Source organism: Belonocnema kinseyi, chromosome 4, assembly GCF_010883055.1.
Source record: "Belonocnema kinseyi isolate 2016_QV_RU_SX_M_011 chromosome 4, B_treatae_v1, whole genome shotgun sequence".
Lineage (NCBI taxonomy): Eukaryota > Metazoa > Arthropoda > Insecta > Hymenoptera > Cynipidae > Belonocnema > Belonocnema kinseyi.
In genome coordinates this window covers 54493885-54503809 of record NC_046660.1, presented here as the reverse complement: position 1 = coordinate 54503809, position 9925 = coordinate 54493885, and the positions used below count along the sequence as shown (strand labels likewise).

Genomic DNA, 9925 nt, shown 5'->3' with positions numbered 1-9925 from the left:
TTACTAAACTAACGAAAAAACCTTCTTAACGGAAAAAGTAGATTTTCTAATAATCGACGATGACAGTGACTATAATGTAAAGTAATTTTTTTTTTTCAATAACTATCTGTTGCCTTAAAGAAATTCTCATTCACTCTTTATGCATTTGTAGATATAAATTGTATGTTTGAAATGCTATAAAAATCATGCTACTTATAAAAAGTCTGTTGTTAATGCTTAAAGCAAACAAAAATTTCATTACATATTTTAATACAATGTACCCAAATAAATTTTTTGTGTGCATACAAAAATCAGTAAGCAAAATTAGTCCTTTTTGCATGTTCAAATTTTTTGAACTGAAATTGTATTTATAAGAACTAATAAAACATAGTATAGTAGCTGAGTATGTTATTTAAAATTTTATCAGAATTAGGAACAACTAGCCAAGCGTATGACAAATATTTGAATATTCATCCCAAATTTTGAGACCATGCGACATTTTAATCTTAAAAACAATCAAAATCTATAGGATTAATTGATGATTGAGTGAAATTATTTTTTTTAACCTTGTTACACCACCATCTGTGTGACACTTTAGCTGTTTTATAAAGTAAGAAATATTATTAAACTCAGATATTTTACACTATCATTATACGAGAATCGTTAAAACAAAGTAAGATATTGTAAGATGTTGATCAAAGGAACTGAAAAAATATGCAACGACTTTCCCATACGTATGAAAGAAAGTAAAACTGACCTGATTTTTTGGGAAAATACAGAAATAAGCGGTGGTTTAAAGGGAATTCTTCCTTTGGGGTCATAAGAACGTTAGAGAAAGTTCAACTAAAACAGACTGAATTTATACACATTTGGTCAGTGGGTAGCAGTCTGGTCATGATTTGATAAATCTATCACAGGAAGAGAAGTAATCAACTGCATATCAGCATGCAAGAGAATTTATTTTTAGAAATAAAAAACTTAAATAATAATTAGGATCGAAATAATTACTAAAAATACAACTTCAACTATAAATTTCAAATTACAGACCGTAAGAAAAAGGAACACTAGCTTTAAGGATTGAATTGATGAAATTTAATGTAATCATTTTTATAGTTATATCAAAGCTTAAAAAGAGGTGTTTAAATTTTCATTTATACTTTTACGAACATTCAAGCGTTTCGATTTAATTGCAAAAATAATTTTTACTTTCCATAAAAAAGCTATTAATATCAGTTTCCTAAAAACTTGAAAGAGTTTGGTAAATTCTTCCAGAGGAAATAAAAATTTATCATTTACCCTGTGCAAGCAGCCCAAGATAAGATATTTTGTCCGATGTTAAAAACATAATGCGTTTCGTCAACACTTATATATAAGTTTCTTCATCATCAGCGTTCCTATTATAACTTAAACCATTTTATCATTAGACTGTTTGCACAATTTGCAATGTCCATAATTTTAATCAATATTGAACAAAATACATTCTATTTCTAAGTAATTTTCAAAGTTTGAAAGAAGAATTATAATTTTTTTTCCTTAAGTGTGATGATTATCTGTAGCAATAAAATTATCCTGACCGTCGATCATGCTTTTTACAAATGAAGGTTGGAACATAATATGTTTTGTTTTTCAATTTACTATCCAGCTAGGTTTTTCACCAGTATGCACATTCTTCAATGTATTTTAATTAACCGTTATATTTCCCCGTGATGAATAAAATTTTCAAAAACCACGTATCGAAATCTTTTTTCTAATTTAACGAATCTTATTATTAGGGTCATATTAAAATTTGTCACATCACTAATTACATGTTATTATACTTGGTGGCTTTATAATTAGAAAAACGCTTAAACTTTTCTAAAGGTTTTAAAAATGGATCAATATAAGGGCGTTTATTGAATACAGGCGTTTCTGTCTGGCCCATGTAAGTTTTTATTTCTTTTAAATGATGTATTCCTATTAACTCTATTTTAGCTAGGACTATAAAGCCCTCTTCTCCGTTACGTTTCAAATTAAAAAGAATGATAAAATTATTCTGTATTTCCTGTCATTCCATTGAAGAATATAATAATAAAAGTCTGCATCAGTGTTTTTCTAATTATCTCATTAAGCACTCAGTTAATATTTTTACGGCCATAAAAAATTAAGCATCAACGCCTCTTGCGAAAAACGGTCATGAGCATGATAAAAGTTTATTCTGTTCCTGTGAAATAGGCATGTATTATTCAAAAAGTCTACTAATCGGGGAAGAAATTAAAACGATTAGTCTGAATTTTTCGCACAGAAAATTTCACTATTAGTAACTATATAAATATAACTATTATCATGAAGTGCACAACTTTCTTCCATGCTAAAAGGTAAAAATTTTTTTCTGAAATGAACCTGCGAATATCATTATTATTCTTTTTTGAATATAAATGACCAACATATTTGTTAAGGTTAACACAATACTGATAAATGTTTGAGTTGGATTAATAAATTTTTAAAATAAAAACATGAAACTGGTGCACAGCTGACATTAGTTTCTTTTAAAAAATCAAACTCTGTGTTTAGCGTTAATTAGGTTTTCGATAATTAAGTATTAAGCAGAATTTGTTTAATGACTTCTTTATTCATTTCATTGATTTTTAGTTTGCTTGGTTTATTATTTAGCAGATTTTGAATCTCTAGGCGCAAAGCAGAATGTATTTCCATCATATAATTAATATGTCTAGGAAGAAATTAAAAAGTATCTCTTCTTTTTCCAAAATAGAGCATCTTATTATTAGTAATTCCATAAACGGCATTAGCTCTGAAAAACATATATTGTCTTCGACATCACTGAACAAATGGATACATCTCCGTCAATACATTTTCTCATAATCAGGTACATAATTATCTAAGCCATAGAAATAATTGAATATAATTTTTTTAATAATATTTAAGGTTAAGCTTGATGTGAAAGTTCTATTTTCTTAACTAGAGCTGATCGTGTTTGTTAAATATTGATAACGTATCATCTTGCCAAACTAAAAATTTTCCTGGTCTCCAAATTAGTTTGACAACATTTCGACTTATGTGTCAACTCTTGCTCCCTTGAACTGTCATTTCTTTTTCAAAATTCAGAATAATTTTAATATACATGAATACATTTTTGAAGAAAAAAACTTGCAGGTACCGAAAAAATTACATTTTATTATAAAATCCAGGAAGCAAACGCTCAATAATTGCAAAACGATTCACAGCTAAGGAACTTTTTTCTTAAATTGCGGTCAAGGAATTGCTTCTGAGAAAAAAAGTTTGATGAGAAATTATGGATGTTTAAAAGTTCTCTAATGTGGTTCCTTCAAAAATTCTGATTATTTAATTTTTTCACTCACAAGGTAATAAAAAATGGCCAAAATGGTCTTTCACAATTTCAATACTTATTTTAGTAAAAATAATATGCACTATAATTATGAGAAAAGATCATTTCTTAGAACACATATTGCAGCTGCACTTCTCAACTTAGATAGTTCTGATATGCAGAAATTGTAGATAAAGACTTCTACCAATTGGTTCTACAAAATCTTACGTCCTGATTTCAAGAATCAATAAAATTTGAATGCAATTTCCATTTCTCTAACATTAATGCAGTTATTTTTAAACAATCAAAGAGGGTTTATATTAAATGGCCTAATCAATTAAGTAATTTTTAAATTCATTAAAATAATAAAAAATACCCATAAATTTGAAGCATTAAAGCTGCTGTTTTCTTTTTGATTTATGATTTATAGCTACGGGCCGAGAAAAATTGTACCCGAAGACACAACTAGGTTGCCCCTACAAATTGTCATAGATTTTCCTATACGTCAAAATTTCGGAATATCCTAACCCAAAGGTAAAAATTGCTATTTGTAGCCATATTTAAAACAATATAACAAAAGCTGTTATTTTATCCCAAAATACGACAGATAAATGTTTTTAGTTTATTACTGAGAACCCAGAGGAAGTCTAATATTTTGAAATCTGCAAATCTGAGTTTGAAATCGGATTCAGCAAACTCAAAAACCTTTCGATATCAAACCACTTATCAATCGAATGACACATTATGATGATTTTGCGTTATACCAGCATTAATAGTACAATTTCACAATTTTGCAAACGGACAAACTTTTACATCATCAGAACGATCGCTATTGTGAAAGCCATAAATCTTGCCTCTATTGAATAAACAAATCATTGTATCATCTTCTGCCGACTGCAATAAAAATTTGTTAGAAGAATTCCATATTCGCAATCCTAAAAATTCATGACATTGATTAGGTTTGGTTTAGAATATTCAAATGAAATCAGTTCGGCAGCAACTGTAAAAACCTTTATAGTACAATTCTCAATTAAAAGAAATATGACGTATGCCCCATAACCAACACTATTTATAATGAAATTTAAGTATTTAATGCCTAATGTGTGCATGATAGTCTGTCAGTTTCTCCATTGACTATCTAGGTCTTTTTTTCACTATGAATTGTAAAGTAAAAATTATTTTTAAAGCCGTCTACTAGGTGTGTAACATTTTTTATTCGGAATAATCGAGGATTTAATCATAACAATTCCTCTGTATTTCTAGCGCAAGAAATTCCATAATTAGTAATTGCATAGAGAGAATAATCAGCCAGCAGATTTTCTTGTATCACAAAATATTTATAATCTCTTTCCTGCTGGCTTTTCTAAGTTAACTCATCGTTTTTAGGTATGTAAATACCCAAACGTTTCTCGAAGGGAAATAAAATGTTATCAAATAAATCCAGAATAAGCCTATCTGGTGAAAAAGGAAGGGCCTTTTGAATTATTGGCTTTAAATAATCTTCGACAATCGTTAAGTTGCTTTCATGCAATATAACAAATTGATTTTTTCTTGTAATAATGTCACCGTAATCTCGACTAGTGCCACTAATTTGCTCAAATTGGATTGTCTCAAACCCGGCACATTTTTGAACATCATCGTCTATTGCCCCTTTCGCAAGATCAGATAAAATTCAATAAAATGCAGATTTTTAATTAAAAAACGTCTTTTGCATAGCTTGACAGGTAATTAATGTTCACATTGAATGAGCTCAGGTTCAAAGAGTCTCATCAACTATGTATTAAAGTAGACCATCTTTGCGTTTCGTGATTTAAAATTTTTGTAATTTTTGCCTAATTTTTGGATTTTTAGTTTCACATAAATAATTAGCCTGCATGTGGTCTTCCAGAAAAATTAACTAAACTGCAGAAGGGGATGCACTAGTCAATCCAAAATTTAAATTATAATAAGATATGGATTGTTTTACGAAAAATACCGTAAATTCGCAATAAAAGATAAAGCACAAAAAGATTTAAAATATTGAGATGCCTCATATATACACCAAGAAGCAAAGCTGCTTCAAAATATTTTTTATTTTAAAATAACTTTTTGAAAGAAATACGAAAATAACACTAAATCGAATCCTGTAGGCAAAAGTGAGTCTTAAGCAATAAAACAATGCACTTAATCATCAAATTTTTAATTTAGGAACAGCTAGTTTTCGAAACTAAAGTACAGAAATTAAGTACAACTGACCGTGGTTCCTGATAAAATTAAAAAAGCAGTTTTCACAAGAATGAACTGCGTCTTTGAAGTCACAACAATGTTAGCATAAGTTCAAATTGAACAGAGTAATTTATGTACGCTAAGTGTGCCGACCCGCCGTAATCATTTGACCTAAAAACATCATAATAGGAGAGATTAACCACAGAATATCAGTCAGATGATTTTTTCAATATAAGTCACATTCCTGAACAGTGCTTCACAATTCTCAATTTATAGTTTTCTAGACCTAAACTTTTTTGTTACCATTTGGAAGAACTCAATCAATTGGATATGGACAACCTAATATAATTATTGTTAATTACAGCAGCTTCAATAACAAAATTGTCCAATTTTCAACCATGCAAAAATTGTCAACAATGCTTTTCCAAAAAATACGATAAACCTTGTTTTTCTTTTTAATTTCTTTTTTCACCTTTGCATTTAGAAACGCGTCACTAAAGCTTGATGCAGAAAATTTTTTTTATATTTTCCTGAACTGTAACAGAAATTTCACCAATGGTAACTGCATCAGGCGCCAGTCACAGTTTTCATAAAACGACTTCTTATGTATCTGGATTATAAAGGGCAAACACTCATTGTATCAAATATATAATCAAAGCCCTTCTTTTATGATGAGTAGTTTTTTTTTAAATTTCATTCATTGAGTATATTATATAACATAGTTATTAGGATATAAACTTCGATCGTATATAGTCTTAATATAATTTTTATTTTCAAAACTAAAAAATACTGCAAATTTATATTAACACTGATTAAACAAATAATATTGTCTATATATTTAATGTTTGGAAAAATTCACTCGCAAAATTTATACAAAGGTTTATTTTAATTTTCATATGTAAAACTCGCATTTAACTTTTTCGTAAAAAAATTTTATTTTCAAGCAGAAAGTAAACATTTTCAGGAAAAAAATTAATATGTAGCAAATTATTTTTACCTTTAACCAAAGAAATGAATTTTTAACTAAAATATGAGTTATACATAAAAAAAATGATCTCTTTGGAAATCAATTTAACAAAAATGAAAATAAAAAGTTGAATCCCTAACGAGAGAACAGATTAACTTTCAAGTAAACAGTGACATTTTGCTCCAAGAACGATAAAATTTCTACTAAAACAGATGAATTTTTCTTTTGAAAGGAAGGATACTAAATATCAAATTTAGAAGTAATTTGAAAACAATGCTAATTTTCTAAAAAAACACAAACTTATTAGAATAAATTAAGATTGATATATTTTTTTGAGAATTAAGTATCGTGTAAGTAACTCATCATTTCTGATTGTATAATTCTCAGCTTGATAATATTTATCAAAGTTTTTTGTATACATCTGATAGACGTTTGACGAAGAAGTGCTCTTTTTCAACAGAAGCTTAAAAAAATCATAAAATTACCTATCAAGTAATTTTAAATACTTTTCACATGAAATTTATGCATTAATTATTATTAATATTAGATATTCATAGTAAAATAGTATTGTATGTTCTATTTCTAAACATTTTCGTTTATCCGCGTAATTATTTCTTGACATCTTTAGATCCAAGCTTCGCAAAGTTATTTATTACACCAGTATTCATAAATAAAAAAAATATATTTTTTATTTTTCGAAAAGAGATTTTAATTATTTGATCAATTAGGTTTATTCCTCTATAATAATACGTTTAAAATCAAATTAATTTTAGCGTGTAAAAGGCAGATTTCAAAAATAAGTCAATATTGAATTGTAGAGAAACTTGTAATATTCTAAGGTTTCTTCTTGGAAACTAATCAGAATGATAGGATTAATTAGATTGTTTCTGAGAATAATATGATAAATTTGAAGTTTAGAGAATCAATTACTTATTCTTATCGAACTCATTGTTGGATACTTAATTTAAAATCAATGACGTAAGTATTGAATAAAAAATCATTAATCGGATATCTTTTAAGTTTATTATTTTTAATAATAAATGATCTGTAAGAAAATGATTACATTAAAACCATCAAATGCCTCAATTAGCCAACCTTAATGAGAAAGATTTTTGATCATTTTTATCAATTAAAAAAATGACAGTTAAATGTTCACCCACGCTAGGCAACCCAGAATATATTAGTAGCCGCAAAATGATATAATCAATCTTGATTGAAGAATTTATAATTGTAACGTTGTCTATTTTTATACCCTGGAAACGAGTTTCATCATTTTTTTCTTGGCCGAATAAAGATTATTTCGTTTTTTTCAACAACAAAAAGTATCGTCTGATAGACTTTTATAGTAGAATATACCTTTTGATCCAGGTACCACATTCTCTCAAATCTATATAATTTTGTTAACGTCTAGCCTAAATACATTTAAACAGGGAAAAATTTGGAAAGATTCGAAAGACCAAACAAAATAAATATCACTATCGTGGCTTGTTACCACGTGCGTTTGAGAGAATCTAGATAAAAAACTATTAAGATATTTATCCTATCTTTTCATACCAGTTTTTTTTACCTTCTTTTTAAATAAAACAGAATTTATTATGCTCGTGAAAATATGTTTTATCTTTTCTTAGGAAATATATTAGAAGACACAAGTCGTTTTCTAAATAAGTTCAATATTTTCCCGTATGTAAATATGCTGGGAGCATATTTAAGTAACGCCTTCCAAGGGATGAGAAAATAACACGAAACACTAACTCTGCATGTTTTTATTCGTTTTATTAACTGAAAAGATGAATTCATTGTGAAATTATGTTATTTAGGATATGTTTAGTCGAAATAATAAATAAATCATTTTCATTCATAAAAAGCACAATTCAATTATTTGTTTCCATTTTTATATATCATAATAAGAGGAATGAACCACATAATAATAGACCATTTGTTATCTATAATTTTATGTATGCATACATTTTTTACCACCACTTGGAAAACCACAGGCCATCAGAGGTGGCCAGAATAATATAATTATTGTTAATTGCAGCAGCGGTAATATTAATATTCCCTAACTTCGCTATCAAACATGAGTACTCAGAATTGCTTCGTAAAAGAGTACGATAAACACTGTTTTTATTGAAAAAATAAGCTACGTCACCTGTCCCTTCACAACTAAGGATGAATCTCGCATCAAGAGAATAGTTACAATATTCAAACTGAATAGTTTTTTCTAAATTTGGTTGATGTACATCGAAGCTTGAAAAAATGCGGGAAGATTTCAAAGTACAATTTGTATCTACTAGAGATAAATAACCATCCCCGCCATAATTACCCCAAACGAAATTCAAACATTTTAAAAGTCTTGTCTGCATAATTGTCTGTTCAGTTGTGGTATTGACAATCCAACTAGTTTTTTCACTTGCATGTGCAAAATAAATATGACCTCCATCACCTCTAACTAGGTTTGTAACATTTTTGAACCTTTCAAGTCTTGGCAGAGACTTAAAGAATTTGTCTGTAGTTTTCGCATGGAAGATTGTACCATTGATAATTGAATAAATGGTGTTATTGTCATCAAAAACCTGATTTCCTGTCAGATTATAAGAAACATAAGGACTTTCTTTCCAAATTATTTCATCGTTTTCTGGTATGTAAATTCCCAAAGAAGAATTGAAAGTGAATAAAATATTTTTAAATAAATCCAAATTCAGTCTTCTTTTTGAAATCATAAGCTTCTTTTGATGAATCGGCTTAAAATTGTCGAAAATTGTTAAGGTCTGGTCTTGCAGCGTAACAAACTGATTTCCTCTTGCAATCACTTCATCATATTTTCCTGATGTGCCTTCAAATCGTGAAAATTGAAGCATCCCATTCTTACATTCCTCTACATCTTTAAGTTTCGCTTCCTTTCCGAAAACAGTTATTTCCCAAATGATCAGAAATACCAGAAATACTTTCATTGTTTTCTTAGAGACTTTGTTTATCTGAAAAAAATAATATAAAATAGTGGGATACTTAGTTTCAAACTAATACTTGCTATTAAGTTCGAATTTCGCTTTCATATATTCTTTTTTTTTTTTTTTGAATAAGAAAATTGTGAAGAGAAGGATATTTGAAATCAAATTTTAGAATTAAACTGAAAGCAACCTGATTTTCTAAAGAACCACAAACTGATCACTAGAAGCAATGACAACTGATACGTTGTTTTTCACCTTCAAGAATCGTAGCGGAAGCGTAAGTGGTATTATCAGTGTGTGACTACTCATTTCAGATTGCAAATTAATTATCTTGATAACGGCTATCAAGGTTTGCTCACTAATCCAATAGGCACTTTGTTAATATGCGTTTTTCTTTGATAGAATTTTATGGAAGCCGCAAAATTGAATTTAATGTAATAAACAAGAGTTTCGAAACGAATTTTCGATAATTAGTCCACTTTCCTAAATTAATCAAATGCATAT

At 28.3% G+C, this 9925-nt stretch overlaps 1 protein-coding gene and 1 long non-coding RNA gene across 2 annotated transcripts in view; both read right to left on the bottom strand.

Moving 5' to 3' along the window:
• The window catches only part of LOC117171521, a 3784-nt gene extending 2969 nt beyond the window's left edge, over positions 1 to 815 (bottom strand). The window contains exon 1 of the long non-coding RNA XR_004466890.1: positions 737 to 815. This is a non-coding gene — a long non-coding RNA (uncharacterized LOC117171521). The remainder of the gene's footprint in view (positions 1 to 736) is intronic.
• A 7475-nt stretch (positions 816 to 8290) lies between these two features.
• On the bottom strand, positions 8291 to 9708 carry LOC117171360. Its single transcript, XM_033358608.1, has 2 exons — positions 9612 to 9708; positions 8291 to 9448 (listed from the first exon to the last, which is right to left on the bottom strand). Exon 2 carries the CDS (start codon positions 9422 to 9424, stop codon positions 8444 to 8446), a length of 981 nt encoding a protein of 326 aa, XP_033214499.1. The 5' UTR covers positions 9425 to 9448; positions 9612 to 9708; the 3' UTR covers positions 8291 to 8443.
• Between the last annotated feature and the right edge of the window lie 217 nt (positions 9709 to 9925).

Bases quoted from the DNA above. Each gene is read 5' to 3' on its own strand.
- LOC117171360 (XM_033358608.1), bottom strand. From the start codon at position 9,424: ATGAAAGTATTTCTGGTATTTCTGATCATTTGGGAAATAACTGTTTTC.